This window comes from Nothobranchius furzeri, chromosome 13, assembly GCF_043380555.1.
Source record: "Nothobranchius furzeri strain GRZ-AD chromosome 13, NfurGRZ-RIMD1, whole genome shotgun sequence".
Lineage (NCBI taxonomy): Eukaryota > Metazoa > Chordata > Actinopteri > Cyprinodontiformes > Nothobranchiidae > Nothobranchius > Nothobranchius furzeri.
Window position 1 is genome coordinate 58995917 of NC_091753.1, and position 22640 is coordinate 59018556.

Here is a 22640-nt window from a genome sequence, read left to right on the forward strand (position 1 = left end):
CTAGCATCAGTGGGGTTAATTGTTATGACGCAGTTTCGTACAATGGTCATCAGGGGTTAAAATGATATAACACGAACACTACATTCCTGTAAGTACCAGCATAAAACAAACTGTGACGTAGAATGTTTCAGACAATCTGGAGGTTTTCACCTAAAATATTTAGATATTTATTTTAGGTGTCCACGAGAGCAACAAAGCAGTTATTTTAATCATAAAGTTGATCATTGCAAGGTTAATCGCAAGTGTTCACAAGGAGCTTTACAAAGCAAACATTCCAGTTGAACCTACTAATCAGTGCTCTGAGTTCAGTTCACTAGTCAGTTTAAAGTTTGCTATGTAAGAAAACCAGCAGACTGCATCAACGTGACTTCGGCGTCTCAAAATGTTCAATAAAGTTTCTGAAAGGATAAGCGCCTCCATCCGCTTTCAAAGTAAAACTATAAAGTTTTCTACGCACAGTTGGATAAAACAAATATAAATAGTAGGAGTAGAAAGTCAAGTCGCTGTTGATGTTTTTTACGATTTTGCTTCTGCATTTAAGTCACCATTTGATGTTTGTTTCGGGGTTTTGTTTGTTTTCCGACAAACCATCCAAAGACTACACATCCCAGAATTCAGTTCGGTTAAACAATATGGCTGCGTACTATGGCACGAGCAGTATTTGATCACTCTGAGCTTTAGCAGCGATGCTTCGTTTACTCCTATTTCTGTCCCATATCACGGCTCATGCGGCCTCCTCGGACACTAACGGTACGTTTATTAGCGCCTTTACTGGAACAGAAAACGGATTTAGCCAAACCTCCGGGTTGGGGGTTTAAAACCTGCTCAGGGTTAGCATGAGTCACATCTTGTCTCTGCTCCTGCTCTGGTGATTCAGCTCGTGGTGTTTTTCTTTCTACAGCTCAGCAGGAAGCCCCGAGGCCCGGTGAGAGTTATCTCCTGTGGGTGTGGACCAACAGGCTGTACGTTTATTCTGCCGCTGCGCTAGTTTTTGGGACCTGGTTCCTCCTGAAGGTGACGCAGCAGGTGAGATGTGGCTTCATTGTGTTCACACCTGTTTTAGTTCGACACAGCTTCCTGTTAATCTTTCTGGTGTTTTTTCTTCTTCATCCTCCTCCTCCCTTCTTCTCTATTATTCTATATACTATATTATTCTATATTCTATAATTATATATAATTCAGTTCTCGCGCTGCTCTGGGTGGCTGCATGTTGGAGTAGCTCTGTTAACTACATGTAAGTTTAGCCTTTTTTGGTCGTTTTTTCTGCTAGCATCTTAAGAAAAACTGTATGTTTTGGGACATTTTACGTTCCTGTTTCTGGTGCTGTGAAGCTTGGAGGATTTTTACTGCTATTTTTTCACTTTTTGAGCATTTGTTATGATGCGTAACCATGGCAATAAGCTGTTTACAATCGGGAGCAGCTGATTAACATTGGAAAGGCTGAAATAACACCTCAACTGAAGCCACAAATCCCAAATGAGCTAAAATGCAAGAAGCGTGGGTGCAGAGCGGGAGCAAAACGGAGACAGAGAAAGAGGAAATTCAAACCATCTCCTCCATCGATCATAATGAGCAATGTGAGATCACTGGCCAACAAGATGGAGGAACTCCAAGCCCTTTCAAGGACTCAGCCAGAGTTTTGGCAGTGCAGTGTTGTGTGTTTCAGTGAGACGTGGCTGCAGGACCATATCCCTGATTCCAGCGTCTCTCTGCCAGGATTCCTGACTTTACGAGCAGACCGAGGTCTGAAGAGGAGCGGGGAAAGAAAAGGAGGTGGAGTGGCACTGCTTGTCAACAACAGATGGTGCCATCCAGGCAGGGTCCGAAATAACATTTTTGACTCACCGGCCAAGTTGGCCGGTAGATGATGAAAATGTACCGGCCAAGAATATTTTTTACCGGCCAAATTTCCAAATGATTTAGATCTACCTAAAGCATGTTATTCTATATTATGCTGATTCCAAACAGAGTGACAAAATAATTAAAACATCACTTAATAAGAAAAACAACTCTCTTGTCATTTTACTATTTATTTATTTTTAGAGACGTTTTTATGAACTCTTTCATTGAAATCTAGTCAGACTCCTTGTTTTCTCTGTCCATGAAGTCTGGCCTCCTGCTTCTGACTCCGTCTTTGTGCCAAAGCATTACAGCCTCATTTGGGTCATAGTCCTTGATCTCTGGAGAACACAGCTGCACCATGAGAATATCTGAAAGTGTGTCAGGGCTCATATTGGACCTCCAGTCATTTTTAACTTGCTTCATGGTGCTAAAGCCTCTTTCACACTCAGCATTTGACGGAGGGAGGGACAGCACCAGGTCGATCACTGCCAGCAAATCAGGGCAGGAATGCTGAAAGCGTCTGTTTACAGCGATCCATGACATCTTCAGCAGGGACCCAGGCTCTCGATACACGAGCGACTTGAGGGCAGTCCACTGGTCAGAAATGCTTTCAGCGTGGACACCAGAGGTCTCCAGGACAGGCTTGAAGTGGTCCACAAGTGTTTCCAGTTCTGCCCTGACATCCCATATCATGAAGGTCCTGGAGAGACTCCTGTTGGTCCACATGAATATACAATCTAGAACATATCAGGACCCGCTGCAGTTTGCTTATCACCATGGAGTTGGAGTTGAAGATGCCATCATCCAGCTGCTTCAACCAACCCACTGTCATCTGGACAAAGCAGGCAGCACTGTCAGGGTCATGTTCTTTGATTTCTCCAGTGCATTTAACACAATCCAGCCTGATGTACTTTGCCAGAAACTCCAGAAGACACAGGTGGGGGCCTCAACTATCACCTGGATTAAAGACTAGCTGACAAACAGACCACAGTTTGTGAGGCTGAAGAACTGCACATCAAACCAGGCGATCAGTAACATTGGAGCACCACAGGGGACTGTACTCTCACCATTCCTTTTCACCCTGTACACCTCAGACTTCCAGTACAAATCAGAGACCTGTCATCTACAGAAATACTCAGATGACTCTGCAGTTGTCGGGTGTATCAGAGATGGACAGGAAGCTGAGTACAGAGAGCTGGTGGAGCACTTTGTGGCATGGTGTGGAAACAATCATCTGACCTTGAACGTGAACAAAACAAAGGAGATGATTTTAGACTTCAGAAGAAACAGGGTGGAGTCAAACGCTGTTTCAATCATGGGAGAAGAAGTGGAGGTGGTTGAGGAATACAAATACCTTGGAGTTCACCTGGACAACAGACTGGACTGGAGAAAGAACAGCAAAGCCGTTTACAAGAAGGGACACAGCAGACTGCACTTCTTGAGGACGCTTAGGTCCTTCAATGTCTGTAGCAAGATGCTGCAGATCTTCTACAAGTCTGTTGTTGAGAGTGTAATCTCTTCAGCCATCGTCTGTTGGGGTAGCAGCATCAGAAGCAGGGACCTGAAAAGGCTCAACAGCCTAATAACAAAGGCTGGTTCTGTTCTGGGGACGACTGTGGAACCGCTGGAGGAGATGATGCAAAGAAGGATTCTCCAGAGAATCAAGACAATGATGGACAACCCTGAGCATTCTCTTCACAAGACTGTCCGACAACGGAAGAGTGTCTTCAGTCAGAGGCTTCTTCAGTTTGGCTGCAACACTGACCGCTACTGGAGATCCTTCCTGCCAACAGCCATTGTAATATACAACACCTCTTTGATGACTTGATTATTATTATTATTCTGAGCTACTACAGCAATCAGTTTCCCTCTGGGATTAATAAAGTATTTTTGAATTGAATTAGTCAAAGTGGCTTTTAAAGAGCAAGTCACCCCCAAATCAACTTTTTTTGCTGATAAACTGTATAAACAAGTCTATAATATATGTATATATATATAATATAATATAAACGAGTCTATAATATATGTATATATAATATAATATAAACGAGTCTATAATATATGTATCTATAATATAATATAAACGAGTCTATAATATATGTATATATATAATATAATATAAACGAGTCTATAATATATGTATATATATAATATAATATAAACGAGTCTATAATATATGTATATATATAATATAATATAAACGAGTCTATAATATATGTATATATATAATATAATATAATATAAACGAGTCTATAATATATGTATATATATATATAATATAATATAAACGAGTCTATAATATATGTATATATATAATATAATATAAACAAGTCTAACTGTGCGGCCGACACGTAGTGTCAATAATTAGTTAAAATTTAAATATTCTGCTTTAAACCGTCAGTGTTGTGCCCTCATCAGGGAAAAACTCTGCTCTGCATTTGAATATAAAACTGCCATCCCTATTGGCTAAGAGGTACACGATGAAGTTAGCTGGTACATTATGATGTCACAATGTCATTGTGAGCCTGTGTGTGTGTGTGTGTTTGTTAGCGGCTCTGCTCTCTCGGTCTGCTAGGCAACAGCATCTGTTGCATTTTTCAGACTTGAAGTGGCAGTGGAGTAAGACTCTGGTAGGGGGTGACTTACTCTTTAAGTATTTTGTAATGACTATCATTATTTACCTTTAAGTCTCTGCTTTGTTGTAGGAGAAACACACAGACTCTGCAGGTCCAAGCTGCACCTCCAACAGAGACCCAGAGGTTCACGTGTCGGGAGTTAAAGTTTTCTTCGGCTCACAGACGGGGACAGCAAAGGTACATGAGTGATTATTTCAGACTAATGAAGGTAAAACATGCTGGACTGTAGTAGAAATCATTTTCAGGATCCTAACTGATGGTGGATGTCTGGGTTTATGACCAAATGCTAGAATCAAAGAGAGCAACCTTATCGTCGTAAAGCAACTATGAGTTTTAAATGATTTCGACTTTAAATTGTTATTTTAATTACGGCTAATTAATAAATTAATTTTAGTTACGGCTAGTTTGAGTGCAGCTAAGGTTAAAAAGTGTTGCTGCCACTTTAAAACTCCTCAAAGCTTTTAATTTCACAGAAGTCGATGGAAAAAGTACCTGGACGTTGTCACAAAGCATTACAGTCTGAACGTCAGCGCAGAAAGCTCGTAGTCGTAGTGTTTTATATCAGAAATACAAGTAAAGAAATGTTAAGTTGTCTGTTATTGTGTTATCTCCAAATGCTAGATAGCTAAGCTAACCCACATCAGAACAGAGTAGAACTGACTTCACTGATCCCACAGCGTGGACGCTCACTTGCTACCAGTGTTGCCAACTGTTGTTGACTGAAAGAAGCTGAAGTTCCCCCCAAAATCGCTAGATGTCGCCAGGTGACGGCACGTGCTAATTTACATATTGATGACATCATCACGTCACATTGGCGTTCATTTTCCCCCATAGCATCTAAAAGATATATATATATATATATATATATATATATATATATATATATATATATATATAGGACTAAAAGGGAGGAAAATAACAAATACTATGTTATGTGTTACAGTTATTAATTAGTATGATTAAAATGGCCCAAATTGCTTTGATATGTACAACGAATTCCAAAACTACCAATAAAGTGGCATTAAAACAGATATGGTGTGGTGATCCAAACAGTTCTGTTGTAGGATATAACTCAGACCTCCCGCTCTCCTCATTCTCACAGACATTTTCCTAAAAAGCTGTTTTTTACACCTCATAGTTTCTCTACTTCTCTGTTGTGTTTTCTCTCCATCGTGACAATAACGGCGCTCCGAGCAAAAGGGAGTGGGTGTCTCATGGTATAACCATCCCTGTGTCTCTGAAGGAAATTCAGATGAGCCACAGAGCTGCGTGTGTAAACGGGACGGTAGTTCAAACTCCCGCTGACTTTATTTGCCAAATGCAGGAAAAGCCAAAGTGTCTGACGGCTGCAGAACCAGAGATCGCAGGTTGACGCCCGCGCCATCTCTAGTAGAAGCGTGAGCCTGCAGCAGCAGCAGACGTAAATCGGCGGTCTCCAGCTCTGCAGCTGTACCTTTGTCTTCGGCGAATCGGCCCGGCCGAAAACGGTTTATGATTGGTCAGTCCTCGTGCACATGTGCAGATTATCGTTCTCTTTCCTTACTCCCGGAAGAACGGTTCAGAGTGGTTTCTTTGTTGCTAATCTGTGGGGAATATCTACAAGAAAGTTCTACAGAAAGTAGCAACGGGTCCTGAGAAATGTCGCTAGGTTTGTCGCTAGGCGCTTTTTGGAAGAAAAGTCGTTGAGAGGGGTCAAAAAGTCGTTAGGAACAGCGACAAAGTCGCTGAGTTGGCAACACTGCTTGCTTTGTTTTCATTTAACAGCAGGAAATGCTGGTATTTTATCAAATGAGATCAAAGTGGACCAATAATAATTATTTATAACTTTTACACAGAAACGTATGGTGGAGAAACCCTTTTAAAGAGCAAGTCACCCCCCACCAGAGTATTACTCAGCTCCCACTTCCTGTGTGAAAAATGCAACAAATGCTGTTGCCTAGCAGACCGAGAGGGCGGAGCCACTAACAAATACACACACACACACACACACACACACACACACACACACACACACACACACACACACACACACACACACACACACACACACACACACACACACACACACACACACACAGATTTACATTCAGATGCAGTGCAGAGTTTTTACCTGACAACAGCACAACACTGACAGTTTTAGACAGAAGATTAAAGTTTTAACTAAAATGCACTAAAGTGCAAAACTATTGACGACACGTGTCTGCAGCACGATTAGACACACATTTATATAGTTTATCAGGGAAACGCTGATTTGGGGATGACTTGCTCTTTAAGTAGAGTCAGTTCAGCACTGTCTGAATCTGTTCTTTCAGATTTTATAAACAAGCGTTTTAGACACAATTTAACAGCAGCTTTATTTTTTAGGGCTTTGCTGAAGAGCTCTCAGAGGAGATTGAGGCTTTAGGTATAACCGCTGAGGTGGTCGACATGAAGAACTACGACCCCGACGATCGGCTTGCAGATGAGGTGAGCGAAGTGCCGCAGAGAACAGAACTCCTATTTAATCAACGAGACACCGGCGAGCGCCTGGCGGCCGGGCTTTCACCCACGGAGCCCGGCCGGGCACAGCCCGCAGAGGAAACGTGGGTCCCCCTTCCCATGGGCTCACCACTCGTGGGAGGGGCCAAAGGAGTCAGGTGCAGTGTGTGACGGGTGGTAGTCGAGGGCGGGGACCTTGGCGGTCTGATCCTCGGCTACAGCAGCTGGCTCTTGGCACATGGAATGTCACCTCTGGTGGGGGAGGAGCCTGAGTTGGTGTGTGAGGTTGAGAGGTTCCGACTAGATATAGTCGGACTCACCTCAACGCATGGCTCTGGCTCCAGAACCCGTTTCTTTGAGGGGGGTTGGACTTTCTACCACTCTGGAGTTTCCCCCTCTGAGAGGCGCCGAGCAGGGGTGGGCGTACTAGTTGCCCCCCATCTTGGTGCCTGTACGCTAGAGTTTACCCGAGAGGGTAGCCTCCCTCCGGCTACGTGTGGGGGGCGGGTCCTGACTGCTCTGTGCTTATGCACCAAACTACAGCTCAGACTACCCACCCTGGAGATGGAGAGCTGGCCCAAGTGGCTGGGGAGAGGGAAGTCTGGGCCTCCCTGCTTGGGCTGCTGCCCCCGCGGCCCGGTCTCGGATAAGAGACCATGAATGGATGGATGGACACGCGCCAGATGCTGCGTGCTGTGACTCGTTACCCAGACGCCCTCATGCTTTTACGTGGTTGAAGAGGATAATTTCACTTCTCCAGTGTGTTTATTGTTCCAGATTAACCTAGATTAACTTTTATTTATTAAGTATACAAATATCTAATTTATTTATACAGGTCTAGGATTATAAATCCCTCCTTTTATAATGAAATAGTGTTTATTTCTAAAAGTTTGTCCAGTTTTTGTGTTTCTGCTCCTTCCCAGCGCCGCCATCTTTAACATGATCTCCTCTCAGTGTGTGGGCAGGTCTGTGTGTGTGTTTCTGGTGGCCACCTACACGGATGGACGGCCCACGGAAAACGCTGAATGGTTCTGCAAGTGGCTGGAAGAGGCATCCACTGACTTCAGGTATGGGAAGTCCTACCTGAAAGGCCTGAGGTACGCCGTGTTTGGCCTGGGAAACTCGGTCTACGTTGGTCATTATAACACGGTGAGAACGAGTTTCTGCTTTAGCGTCATAAAACGTCGAGTTGGGGTTAACTTCTGCTTCCTTCCTCTCCAGGTGGGTAAGAACGTTGACAAGTGGCTGTGGATGCTGAGCGCAAAGCGAATCTTAACAAGGGGGGAGGGCGACTGCAACGTGGTGAAGAGTCGCCACGGTAACGTTCAGGCAGACTTCCAGGCGTGGAAGGTCAACCTCCTGAGCCGTCTCCAGGCTCTGGCGAAAGGTGAGAAGAAGAGCTGCAGCGGGAAGTGCAAGGGCGGCAGTTCCTGCAAGGACAAGAACGAGGAGGTTACTTCACAGGATGCCAGCGCCGAGGTAACGTGTCCATTTTCTGCATGTTTCAGAGAGGGAGGGAGAGGAACTAGCTACATCTGCTCAGATCTGTGTAATAGTTGTGACCTGGTTGGGTTCATGGGTTTGGTGTTCCTTCTGGAGCATAAATGGTTGTTTTTAGCACGTCAGACATTTTGCTTTGGCTGCAGCTGAAGCATGACCAATGGCGATGCTTCCTGGAGGGATTCATTCCTGCTGGGAGTTTTTGTCTTTGTTACCATCATCCTGTAAACCACACGTGTCAGACACAAGCTTTATGTGGCCCGCGAGATAAATATAAAAAATTTATTAAAAGTGATCCGCTGGCCGATTTTACAGCAAAGACTTCAACACCCATGATGCTTAGCAGCTTTAGCGTGGAGCCTAAGCGCCCCCTCCTTTGTGTTTTTTCCAGCGTCTGCTGCCAGTGTCTGCAGCTCCGCTGTCTCGGACAAACTAAACACTCCTCTCGCTCAGCGCCGAGTTTATTCAGCTGTTTGCCGACGTTGAAGCCCAGAAACGGAGATTTTAACCGCTCAGTAACGTGTTCACGAAAGTTTTCCCACTAACTTCCAGACAGAGCCGATATAACTCCAGCGAGCAGCGACACGCTCAAACCAGCACGGCTCTGTGGCTGCTGTCGTGTTTCCTCCCCGACACACAACAACGTGGTCAAGCTGCTCAGACATGTTCATCAGCACAAACCTATGTGAGCACCTGTTGTCATCTAATGTTGTCATTATTATGATGAAGATGAACAAAACAACAGGAGTCTCCTCCTCAGCTCAGATCAACCCCATGATGCAGGTATCTGGCTGGAACAGGTGAGCATCACAGTAAACCAGTGGAGCAAACTGAGCTTTAAATATGTTGGTTTGATGCTCTTTTTCTGCTCCAAAACATGAAAGTTAACAGGTGAGATGTTGCATTTTCATTTAAGATAAAATGATATTTTTATTTTGTTGTTGGCCCGTGAGAAAAGATGTAACCTACAGTAAACAGGAAGTGGAAAGGCTGCAGATAGATGAATAGAATAGAAAATCCCTTTATTGTTCCTCAGTGGGGAAAGCTAGACGTCACAGCAGCGATGACACGTATTACAGGAGAAAAAAAGGAGAATAAGAAATAAGAAATATGAATAAACAAGGAAACATAAATCCTGAATAGATTTTAAAAATGCTGATTATACCACAAGTAATGAATACCACTGATGCCTTTTATTTAAAACTGACTTGTTCGTGTGTAATCTGGTTATTCCACATTCAGTGTTAATGCAGAAATAAGTTTGTTTCCAAATTTAAAGGTTCAAAATTGCATTTATGTTGATAAAGAAAATGTGCAAATTTGCCGTCACTTTTTCAAAAATTATTAAGTTCGGCCCGCGACTCCGTCCCAGATTTTCATTTCAGCCCCGTGTGAGTTTGACACCCCTGGTGTGAACGGTGAAAGCACAGCTAACGGTCCTCAGGAGCATCTTGTTGTCGTCCTCATGCTCCTCTTTTCCTACGCTTGTTTCCTGTTTCTGAAGCAACAGGAAACGGATCCAAATCTCAGACGAGAGCTGGATGTTGAACCTGTAACTGAATTTAAAATTTCCTCCTTTAGGCCAAAACATTCCCAGGGAGAGCTTTTTGGGCGACTTGACTACAAACTATAAATAAAAAACCGTGACGGATACAACCCTGAGCCGGCAGAAAGTGTCCAGAAATGGGCGCAGCGTCGTGCCGGCGGCAGACGAGGCTCCCGGAGGCGCCTAACCCTAACCCAACATCGCTCGTGTTGACGGTTAATTCTTTTAGAGAAAACCTACAATTAATTTTATTTAGTTTTCCAAGCACGGCTCAGCTTTTCCATTAACCTTGCAGGAGATTTAGGAAGCAAAAAGAAGCGCACGCATCTGCTCACCTGCAGCAAACGCCACAGGAACGCCAGACGCAGGTTATTCTGTGGCTTTCAAGCCATTTTTATGCCTCGAACTTAGAAAGGCTCTAAAAACACAAACCACTTCCTGCTTCTGTGAGTTTAATGCACTGTTGATGCTCTGCAGAATGAAAATAGAAGTTTGTGGCCTGCAGTAACTTTCAACCCGGCGATTTTTGACTGGTCTACTCCGTGGTTGGTTTTGTTACGTGAGCAGAAGCTCAACCGTCAACAGTTCCTCTGCGGTGCCGCTGAAGAGCAGACGGCCTCCTCAGGCACTGAGAGCAGAAACATGAAGGTTTTGATGTTCCAGGTGGATCGGATCGAATCGAGCAGCGAAGAAGACGAGTCTGGATTGGCCGACGAGAGGACCTCCGGTTCGGTGGTGGATGTGGAGGACCTGGGCAACATCATGACCAGCGCCAAGAAGGCAAAGGTCAGGCTCGGCTCATGTTGATCCGCACGAGTCATCACACTGAGCAGAAACGTGTGTGGCGTGTTTTTTACAGCGCCGTCCTGTCACAGTAAAGCATAGCTCTGCAGTTCGCTCTCAGCGGGTCTATTTTCAGTAGTTCTACGTTCAGACCTGGAAGCTTCTTCTATTCTGAGCTTGAAAAGGAAAAAGATGGTGTCATTGAAGGAAAACTGGCAGATGGGTTGAAAATGGACGAGGAGGGGAGGCTTGAGTCATTTCACAGATTTGTAAGGAACGAGTGACTCGTGAGGAGCAGAAAAACCAGAGGGTGGAGATATGATCCCAGATTTTATCAAAGCTCAAGGAGCGAAGTGGTCATGTCCCGCTGAAGAAGATTCCTGCTGTTTGTGACAGAAATCAAAGGAAATTCCAGTTCAGGAAAACCGCATGAAGACTTCCGATTGGTCCGTATTTTAAAAACTTGTAATGGACTGGGAGGCTTTAGAGCAGGGTGGGGAATCCTGCTTCAACACACCTGATTTAATCCGCACCTGACCGACAGGCTTCTGCTGATCAGCTGCTGAATCAAGTGTGTTGGAGCAGAGAAACCACTAAAACATGCTGGATGCTAGCCCTCCAGGACCAGGGTGAACCCTAACCCTTACAGACGTGCTCTCTGATACTATGGTCATGTACTCGTACTCACAAAGTACTCTCGTACTACAGGCGTCATACTGCCTAAGTGGCTGCTCTGGATGTGAGAAAGTACCGGTCTGGTTAAGCATCGTGATGTTTCATGTGACGAGACCAAATCAGTGTTTAAAAGCAGTCAGCTGTTTTTTTTATTGGTAATTAAATGCAAACATTTATTGTGTAACAGTAAAAAAGAGAATCTGGTGTAAAAGTCAGATTATGTCAGTAATGCAACTCAGACTGAGAGACCATCTAAAGGCTCAGGAACCTCCTGCAGGCATCTGGATTCATCAGCTGCTGAGACTAACGTTGAGTCTAGATTATTTTCACTATATTCTAGTTGTCTGAGATTTAGCCTGTGGGGTTTCCATCGGCTGTAAGCCGTAATCATCCCAGTTATAAAGGGTTAAATATCGGGCGTTATGCGTAACGAGTCGGTCTCGTAGGTGAGTTTCACCTCTTAGGCTGAATTACTGACGCAAACAAACTTTCTCACCTGCGTTCCTTTTGTTTGGTGTCATTCTAACACCGACTGCTAGGTGGCAGCACTTAAGGATCACAGAGCAGGGAGACAGTTTATCCACACGCCGTGTTGACAGAAACTCTTAATATCTCGAGTTTAAACAAGCTGCTCATCTCAGATCTGTCAGTGTTGCATACGACCCATTAATAGAAGCAAGGGATAAATTATTTAGAGAGAAGACTGTTTATAATTACATTAATTTTTCAAATCACCAAACTGTGGATCAGAGACTGTCGTGTCTAAGAAACTAATATACTTACAAATGGCCGTTATTCACTATGTTTAGTTATTTTATTGGCCAGCTGAGCTTTCAGATGATGAAGCCATGCGGGGGAATGTTCCCCTGGAGCAGGAATCCGCACCGCCTCAGCTCTGCAGGACTTCACCTGTAAAATACCGACAGAACCACATGCTGTTGGAGGTTCTGTTCTGACGCGGTGACACAGAAATCCCTAAAGACCCGCTGAAGAAGTGGCAGCATTGCAGTAATTGGGTGAAGTTGTCATAGTTGATCCTAAACTGGCAGGTTGTCCACCACATCTTCTGCTTCTGTTGCCCTGGCGACCGTTGTGCATGCAGCAAATGGCAAATTACAACAACATAATCCTGGATTTAGGAGTTCATCTGTCACAGAAATGGGTTTCAGCAGCTCTAGCAGCAAACCAGTCAGGTGTTTTGGTAGAAATCCAGCGTTTGTTTCAGTGGAACTCCAAATCAATCAATCAATCAATCAATACTGTATTAATCCCAGAGGGAAATTAGAGTTCCAGTACGCACAATTCAGAGGTCAGACATACATGGGCAAGACACGTGACAGGAATTGGTGACTGTGGTCATTCACAACCCTGAGTCACGCTACCTTAATAGAGATCAGAGGGTTACATGAGGATTGGTTCAGGTGGAGGGAAAAAAAGGCACTTCAGAGTTACCCTCCACCAGGAGGGCAGCTTTGCTCTGCAAAAATCACCTCAGACAGAGATGCAACAGAATACGGCCTCGTCTTCCACCGTTATGAACATTTGGGTCAGAGATGACACATTTTACTGAATTGTTTCCATAACAGAAGATAAGCTTTTGCATCAACTATTGCTTCCATTTAAAGCCTCAGATGTGTTGGTTGGGGATGTCGTGAGACATCCAAGAACAAAATGACTGAAATCAGAAACCTCTGAGGGTCTGCAGGAAGACTGAAGAGTCGTGAATTGTTCCAGTTTCGATGCAGAAACCGGGAAAAACCTCAATATTTAATATAAAACAACAGTTAGGTTGAATTTCTCTTGTTTTGGATGAAATGGAATGAGTTTCTAAACTAATGGTACCTTCTGGGACCTGCATCCTGCAGCCGTTCTAACATCTAGAACATGTAGATGTTGCCTTCATTAAAACGTCTTGAGCACGATTACAGCATGAATATTAATGCTGAGTTTGCTTTAACTCTGCAGGTCTTCCTGTGCGTTTCAGTAAATGATGTAATAAATCAATGAGATGGTCTTATTCGTAGAGCAAAGCGGAGAACGACGAAGGCCAGATGGTGAAGATGAACGGAGGGAAGAAGACTGAAGACGACGGAGAAAGAAGAGAGATGATCACTCCTGCTCTAAGGGAAGCGCTGACTAAGCAAGGTGGGGATTAAAATCTTAATCTGGGAGGATTTCTGAGTGTCAATGAAGCTATAATTCACCAAAATCAGGTTTTATTAGGTAGTGGTTCAGGTTTATTGTGACCGTTCCAGCGTCGAGTTCCTTATAGTTTATTTTTATTAAACCTCAAAAGGATTACAGCGTGTGTGACAACAACACACAGCTCGGCCTGAATGGTTTCCTGCTCACTGTTTATAATAATAACTCATTAGTATTATTTCATCTCCGTTAAAGGGACGTCCCTCCCAAATATAACATCTAAACCTTTTAACTGGTACTAATTCAAACTAAAGTTTTCTTTGCTATTTAAATAAAAATAAAACATCAGCCAAACACTTCATTTATTATTTTTGTTCGGTGTGTAAGTCGTGATGTGGCGCGGTAGAAATAAACGGACTCGGCTCCTCTTTTGGGTGTTTTGAGCAAGAAAATTAGTCTTTATGCCTTTTTTTATTTACTTGTTGGTGTAAAGTTTAGCAGTTAGAATATAAATCAGCTGGAAAAGCAAATATTCATGTTTATGTATTTAAAAATTGAGTTTGGGTTCTTAAAGGCTGTCGCACACACGCGTGCGTACGTGCGTGTGTGTGTGTGTGTGTGTGTGTGTGTGTGTGTGTGTGTGTGTGTCCCGGAGGACAGAGGACAGGAGAACATGCAGCTAATTAATTAAATAATGTGGTTCTGTACCTTTCTCTTCAGCACAGCCGACAAAGGTTTATGATGGGTCAGTCCTCCTGCATGCTCAGATCATTCCCTTCCCTTGCTTGAAAAATTGTTCCAAAATGAAAGTTGAACCCACATCTTTTTTATCTGTGAATTCAATGCCGTTCGGCGAGTCTCAAATAAAAATTTGGGCATCTTACTGTAAAAAAAATATACCATTAATGTAAAAAAGAAACCCTAAATGACAAATCAAGTCCACAACTGGAGTTGAACCCAGGTCTCCTGCACGAGAGTCAGACATCTTACTAGGTGAGCTAAAGCACCAGTGACATCCTTTGTATCTGTAACGTTTATATCCTTGATGACAGCTGAAACAACGTCAAACCAAAGGACGGTTCGGAGTGAAAATGGCTATTTTGTTGCTAATTAGCAGGAAATATCTAGAAGAAAGTTCTACAGAAAGTAGCTAAGGGTCCTCAGAAATGTAGCTAGCTTTGTCACTAGGCGTTAGGAACAGCGACAAAGTGGCACTGCCTCTCTCTCTGCTGCTAAAGCTACGGATAGCAAATGCTACGGGCGATGCCTGAGCGTGAACGCGCATGAAGCAGCCTGCTCGACCCGAGCATCTCTCTTTTTCTGTGATTTTACAGAAAAACAGGCAATCACAGTAAAAATGCCAGGGCTCATTCTACAGGACCAGGGCATTGCAGGAGAACGTATGAAGAAGACATTTATTATTTCTATACATGTTTTGGCTGTCAGACTTCCATAATGTCCCTTTAAGTAAAAACACACATCTCACTTTTTAAACGTTTAGCTGATCCTTTGATAAATTTGATTGTTGTTACGTTTATTTGAACTTGAGATGATTTAAAAAACACAACAGAAGGAGATATGCAAATATAAGAGAGAAAAAGCCGTGGCCCCAAGGGAGCAGAGGCCTTTTATGCTTTTTACTTCCACCCCCTTTCAAAATAAAACGTGCACGTTTTATGCAATTCTCAGAGCCATTAATCTTTCCTGTAAATAATAATATTACATTGACTATTAACAATAACAGCAATCATAACTATAATAGTACTAATACTTTATAATAGACTGGTAATGTTGATAATCAGTCAGCCATCATCACAGTAAGTTATCCAGAACCAAAACCCATGACCCTATTCAATTCTTCACAGTTTGAACATCAAGTATTTGATTTTGAGAAGAAAACCTGTTTTTTCTGTTTCATCCACTTTGGGAAAATTGGGAAACTGAGTGGAAAAGAAGGATTTTCAGCGTTCATGAAGGGGATCTGATTTATCTAACAGTAAACTGGAAGTCCTACCAAAGCAAAATCCGTCTGAATCCATCACAAGTTTATTCTTTATTATTTAGAGACCTCCTTAAAGGTGCAGTATGTAAGAATATAGTGAGAAAATCCCAAAAGAGTCTGATGTTTCAGTCGTGTTGGAAGGAAGGTTATTCTGGAACATGTTTCATATCCAGCTGCTGGGATTCTCGGCTTTTCCCGAAGGAAGGAGCGACGTAACGACCGTTTACCATCTGCGAACGTGGAGGTGTCGTGTCTCCTGCGAGCTAACGCTGAAGCGCTGGTCGCAGTAACCAGATTTACCACAGGACGCCATTTTTACTTCATTTCTACACAATGACCTGAGAGAGTCTTCCTAAGAAAGCACATTCCGGCGTTTCTTGTGTGGTGTAGATAACAATGTCCTGATGGACAGGAACTAGAGACAGGTGTGTGATAAAAGAAGAAAGCTGCGTTTAATCCTGCATCTCCTGGAAGGACGGAGTGACTCGTTTCCTTCCCGTTAAAGTCCTAAATCAGGTGTCTGGAGAAGTCGGATCTTTTCTAAGACGACTGAACATGAATGTTATAAATGATTCGTTATTAAAAATATCATTCACTCTCTGATTAAAGTCTTGAAAGCATTGTTTTTTGGCCTCTAGGATATAAACTAATCGGAAGTCACTCCGGAGTGAAGCTCTGCCGATGGACTAAGGTAACAGAATCAGACTTTCATCTCTCTGGGTTTGTCACGAGGGAACCAAACAGGAAGGTTTTTCTCTGTGGGTCAGTCGATGCTGAGAGGAAGAGGAGGATGCTACAAACACACTTTCTACGGGATCGAGTCCCACCGCTGCATGGAGACCACCCCCAGCCTTGCCTGCGCCAACAAGTGTGTCTTCTGCTGGAGGTGAGTTTTCATCCTTGTGTTTACGGGTTGGATGTAAGAGTATTCCCTCCATCGGAAACGGCCTCGTCGGTGGCTAAAAGTCATCAGTCACAGGAGATTCACGTGGCCTAAACCGAGACGCTGATTCATGATGGCGCCGGTGGGAGAGCTGGGCTTTTTCTCCCCACCGGTTTCCTCTACAAAGGTCGCCGTCGGAGCGTGCTGTGGTGAAACGTCTTCCTGTCGCCTCCGATACGCCCGTCTCTCCGACAGCTGTTATACAAGATGACAGGAGTGAAGTATTTTCAGGCCACAGGTGTGTTGTTGCTGCTGCCTCCAGCGCTCCATCACAGCAGGTGGATGTTAGCGGCGGCGGCGTACGCGATGGTCATGTTTAAGGACTGGCGCCTCAGGGCTGCCTTACTGGTGTTATTAACACTCCGTGTGTGTTGGTGCAGTTAATCTGCACGGTGAGAGGGCGGGTGGTTCATGGCGGCTGCTGGTGGAGCGGCACAACGTCAGGTTTGTGCAGGTCCCTCGGGGACGTCAGGTGTTCTCGTCTAGTGTTAAAGGTACATGACACGCAGCCATCCACCAATCAGAGTCGTTCTTACTCGGCAGCAGACCAGCAGGGGTCCTCTTGCGATGTTACGTGATAGAACAACATACTGAGCTGCTATTGGTTGGAGCTACACACGGGAGATTAGGGGGCGGTACCTCTGACCTAATAGGCAGAGGGGCAACTCTTCACCTGTGGGATCAGGTAAGATGTCGATGTAAAACACGTCAGCAGTAGCAGCAGCTCAGGAGGGAGAGCGGGTTGCCCAGAAATCAGGAGGTTGCAGGTTCGATCCCGACCAGAGAACGCTGCCGTTGTGTCCTTGGGCAAGACCCTTAACCCGCCTTACCTGCTGGTCGGAGGAACCGGTGGCGCCTGTGCTCGGCAGCCTCACCTCTGTCGGCGCGCCCCAGGGCAGCTGTGGCTACATCGTAGCTCATCACCACCAGCGTGTGAATGACTGATTGTATTGTGAAGCGCCTTGGGGGTTGCAGAACCCTGAGAAGGAGCTAAACAGATGCAGGCCATTAACCGTTGACGTCCCGGTCGGTGCTGCAAGTCTGAAGCCAACATGAGGAGGCATCTGAAGGGCATTTGGATGTTTGTTATGATGGGTTGTGGGCGTGAGACGGCTTGTGGACGTTAATTGGACCCTTGTGGACGTAAAAAGACCGTTTTAGTTTGAGATGAGAACCACGAGTCGGACACCGTTTTGCATTTCTGGGGATTTGTCTGCTGTACTTCGGACGTTCTCCCGGTCCTTGCAGTCCAAAGGACAATGCTCTCACTGCTGTCAGTTAGCGTTCCAATCTTCACTGAAAGTTTGGATCACAACCAAAAGATCGTGATCCTGAAGTTCCTCTGTAGGAACGTCAGGGTCGGCCTCGGCAACGAGCTGTTGCCTAGGAGGAGTTCGAAGCAAAGCTGCAGCTTCTCAGCATCAAAAGCAGTCGGGTGAGGAGGTTCAGCCTCCTCCTGGTTTCCTCCTTCTGGAGGTTTTCTGGGCACTGGGAGGAGACTCCAAAACACACCCAGACCCTGCAGGAGTGATGATGTCTCCACCCTGTCCCAGGAACCCATTGGGACCCACCAGGAGGAGCTGGGGAGTAGCTGGGGCAGCTTTGGGTAGATGTTTGCTTCATCCTGAGCGTCTGCTGTTTTCCACCCCACCAACAGACATCACACCAACCCTGTGGGCACAGAGTGGCGCTGGAAAATGGATCCTGCTGAGAACATCCTGCAGGAGTCTATAGAGAAGCACCAGAACATGATCCGCCAGTTCAGAGGTTGGTGTCCAAACTTGTTGCCGTTTCACCTCCACTCGTTTATCCCGGTGATTCAATTCAATTCAATTAAAAGAATTGGTCCAAGCACTGAACCCTGTGGTACTCCACAAGTAACCCTGGAGTATGAAGACGATTTGTCATGTATATTTACAAAATGAAATCTGTCAGACAGGTAGGATTTAAACCAACTGTTCCTTTGATCCCTACAACATGTTCAAGTCTTTCTACAAGAACATTGTGATCAACTGTGTCAAAGGCAGCACTGAGATCTAACAAGACTAGAACAGACACAAGATTCTTATCTGAGGCCATGAGAATATCATTTGTAACTCTCACTAATGCAGTTTCAGTGCTTTGATACTCTCTAAAACCAGACTGAAATTCCTCAAACAGAGCATTAGTGTTTAAATGCTCACATACTTGGATGGCCACTATTTTCTCCAGGACTTTGGATAAAAATGGAAGGTTAGATATTGGTCTATAATTCATTGGGTCATCTGGATCCAGAGAAGGCTTCTTAAGTGAAGGTTTGATTACAGCAACCTTAAAATCCTGTGGTACATACCCATTTACTAAGGATAGATTGATTATATTTAGAATGGGGGCAGTAACCAAAGGAAATGCATCTTTACATAATTTGGTTGGGATTGGATCCAGAATGCAAGTTGAAGGTTTAGATTAAGCTAATATTTTTGATAACTCTGAAAGCTCAACTGGATCAAAACGGTTCAAGCACAGATGAGGTTCTACAGTCACCTCTGATGCTGCCTCACTTACTGAGGAAGAAGAAATCGCATTAGGGAGGATGCTAAAGATTTTGTTTCTAATGGAATTAATTTTACTTGTAAAAAATCCCATGAAGTCATTGCTGCTGAGGGCTAAGGGAATAGGTGGCTCAGAGCTATGATTCTGTGTAAGTTTAGCAACTGTACTGAAAATAAATTTAGGATTATGCTTATTCTCCTCAATTAATGCTGAAAAATAAGCAGTTCTAGTTTGTTGAAGCTTATTTTTATAAAGCACAAGACTATTTTTCCAGGATAGGTAGGCCTCCTCATGGTGCGTAGAGCGCCATGTTCTCTCCAATTTCCTAGAGTTTTGTTTTAAGGCTCGTAAATGAGAGTTAAACCAGGGAGCCAACTTCCTGTCCCTTATTACCTTCTTTTTTAAAGGGGTTACATCATCTAATGCCACACGTAAAGAGGAATTAACATGATGAACTACGGCATCAATTTGTGAGGGGCTAGAAATGAAAATATTGCCCTCTGCTACATGCCTCTGAGATGCTGAGGACAGTAAAGATGGAACAGTTGATTTAAAAGACGCAACTGCGTTGTCAGATAGAGACCGACTATAATGAAATTTACTTTCATGTCTCGAGAACTCAGTTATAAAAAAACTCAAAGGTTATCAGAAAGTGGTCCGAGAGGACTGGATTATGTGGAAAGATTGTTATTTCCTCACACTCAATGCCATAAGTCCAATGTATGATGGCAGGAGTGGGTGGAGCTATGTATTCTTTGAGAAAACCAATTGAGTTTAAGATATTACTAAAGGCTACATTGAGGCTATCATTTTCAATGCCCACATGAATGTTGAAATCCCCCACTACAATGAACTTATCAGTATTTAGCACCAAATCTGATAAAAAATCAGAGATCTGATCCAAAAACTCAGAGTAAGGGCCTGGTGGACGATATAAAACTACAAACATGAGTGGTTTTACAGTTTTGCGATCTGGATTAGGAAAACTAAGAATAAGATGTTCAAACGAACTGTAACTATTAATCTGTAAGGGACTGATTAATAAGTCAGAATGAAAAATGGTTGCCACTCCTCCTCCTCGCCCTGTACTTCGAGCAATGTGATGATTTAAATAATTTGAAGGAGTCGACTCGTTTAAGCTAACATAGTCCTCTTGCTGCAGCCAGGATTCTGTGAGAGAGAACAAAGAGATCTGATTATCACAAATCAAGTCATTAACTAACAAAGTCTTAGAAAAAATGGATCTAATGTTCAACAACCCACATTTAATTTTTCCAGTTTTCTGCTCAGTTGAATTTGTTCTAATATTTATGAGATTTCCATGATTTGCTTTATTAAGCCTGATATTTAATCTGTGTGGTTTTGGCCGTGGGCAGGACACTGTCTGTATGGGGTAGTGGGTGGGTAACCGTACAGAAGCTGCAGAGGGGTGGGTTAAACTACGACTTTGCTTCCTGGTCTGGACCCTGGGTTGTCATGGAGGACTAATAAAACTGGCCATGTTCCTAGAAAGAAGAGCTGCTCCATCCAAAGAGGGATGGATGCCGTCTCTCCACATCAGACCAGGTTTTCCCCAAAAAGTTTTCCAATTATCAATGTAGTCCACGTTGTTTTCAGGACACCACCTAGACAACCAGCGGTTGAAGGACAGCATGCGGCTAAACATGTTGTCACTGGTCCGATCAGGCAGGGGGCCAGAGAAAATTACGGAGTCCGACATTGTTTTGGCAAACTTACACACCGAAGCAACATTAAGTTTAGTGACCTCCGATTGGCGTAACCGGGTGTCGTTACCGCCAGCGTGAATAACAATCTTACTGTATTTACGCTTATCCTTAGCCAGCAGTTTCAGATAAGATTTAATTCCTGGTTTCCTTTACAGCGGTTTCTTATAAAAAGGACTTTGGTTCGTTTCATCGTGCTCACCGCACCTCTGCTCAGGCTTCGCTTTGCTGCTCACGACCTCTCGTAACCTTGAGCGTAACGAAGCAGAGGGAAGTCGTGTCCGTCACTCTCCTGCTACCAGACCTCATAAATCACCTCTCAGCTGCCACCATCCAACACAATTTATATTCCCCACGTCTGCTTTTGACTCCATTTATTCAGAAGCGTAGACATACTTCCCACAGAAGCAGCTCGTTTTTCCTAAAGGAAATGATATGAAAGCAAATGAAATGAATTTACGGATATTCGGTCCGGTTTTGGCTCCGTATTGGTGAATGTAAATGCATTTGCATGACATTCATGGTGTTTACGGTTAGAGAGGTTGCTCTTTCTAAGGGGTTCCGGTTAATGTCTTACCTGCAGTAACTATCATCGGTGTTCTCTCAGCTGTGGGTTAGGGAAGAGAAGGTGCCGGGATGCTAACGAGGGCTGCGTTCCACTCCTGCAGTTGTGCATGCTGCTGCTAACGAGTTAGTTTGTGATTGGAACGCTGCCCTCGTTAACACACCTGTCAAAATGTCTGCCGTGAAACCGACTCGTTCAACTTGGAGTTCCTAAAATTAAAATAAACCCTTAGAGTAAATCCATCGTCTCCCTCCCTCCAGGTGTCCCCGGAGTGAAGGCCGAGCGATATGAGGAAGGGCTGGAAGTCAAGCATTGTGCCCTGTCCTTAGTGGGAGAGCCAATCATGTATCCTGAAATCAACACCTTTATCCGCCTCCTCCACCGCCATCGCATCTCCAGCTTCCTGGTCACCAACGCTCAGTTCCCTGAGGAGATCAGGTGAGCTGCTGATGCCACACAGACCTTCCTCACCAGTTTGAATTGGGAGGCTGACATTTTAGTTGCCTGGAGGAAAATTCAGCGTCTCTCTATGAACTTTTATGTTCCCAACCTTCGTTTTAATGATCTTTTTACTTTATGAACTTTTTTCAGCTTCATTTTTAACCCCACAAACTTCTGCTAGATCCCAAAAGTTCAGCACACGTAGTTACAGAGAAGTAATGGTGATTCCTAACGGCCTCCGTGGAGATAAAAGGCACGGCAGCACGTTTAGCCTCGGCTGAGTAGTTATACCCAAACTTCTGACGAGTCCTGCACATAAAAAATGACGAGAACGTTGACGATGTTGGATTTTTACACTGCTCCGCATCTTTTGACCTCAGTCCAGAACCACCTACAGGTTGTCAGGTGTTCAGTGGCTCCTCCGAAGCACCACCAACGAGCCTGTCAGCAGCTCACTCATCACACACTCACCTGGCCAGGATCCAGCCAGTCACAGCCGCCTGGTTGGAGATCAGCTGATTTCTTAAGGTGGAAAGATTCATCTGACTCGAATAAAAACATCCAGCCTCTAGCGAGCGTCTCACCGGACACACTCTAGCTTTTACATGTTTGTTCATCACTGGCTCCAGCTGCAGGACGAGTGAACGTTCATGTTTTTAAGTCCAGGCTCAAGGCCCACCTGTTTGGGTTCGCTCTTATCTAATTATTTACTGTAGTTTTATTTCTCGTTTTACACGATTATGTTTTATTACTGGCTTTGCTTGTTTTATACGACTATATTTTAGCTCATTTTCATTATTTAATAAAATTATAATGTTACTGTCTATATGA

General features: G+C 44.1%; 1 protein-coding gene across 2 annotated transcripts in view; it reads left to right on the forward strand.

Annotated features, from left to right (window-relative positions):
* Window positions 1–8: 8 nt before the first annotated feature.
* The window catches only part of tyw1 (tRNA-yW synthesizing protein 1 homolog (S. cerevisiae)), a 38368-nt gene continuing 15736 nt past the window's right edge, over window positions 9–22640 (forward strand). The window contains exons 1-12 of one of the 2 annotated variants that reach the window (XM_015950728.3): window positions 9–88; window positions 902–1026; window positions 4548–4655; window positions 6843–6944; window positions 7911–8105; window positions 8178–8435; window positions 10666–10788; window positions 13485–13605; window positions 16243–16295; window positions 16372–16490; window positions 18205–18314; window positions 21629–21806. In XM_015950728.3, the coding sequence (XP_015806214.1) occupies window positions 6906–6944; window positions 7911–8105; window positions 8178–8435; window positions 10666–10788; window positions 13485–13605; window positions 16243–16295; window positions 16372–16490; window positions 18205–18314; window positions 21629–21806 (1196 nt within the window). In that variant the 5' untranslated portion in view covers window positions 9–88; window positions 902–1026; window positions 4548–4655; window positions 6843–6905. Of the gene's footprint in view, window positions 89–434; window positions 751–901; window positions 1027–4547; window positions 4656–6842; window positions 6945–7910; window positions 8106–8177; window positions 8436–10665; window positions 10789–13484; window positions 13606–16242; window positions 16296–16371; window positions 16491–18204; window positions 18315–21628; window positions 21807–22640 lie in introns of those variants that run through there. The other variant, XM_015950727.3, reaches the window with a different exon arrangement.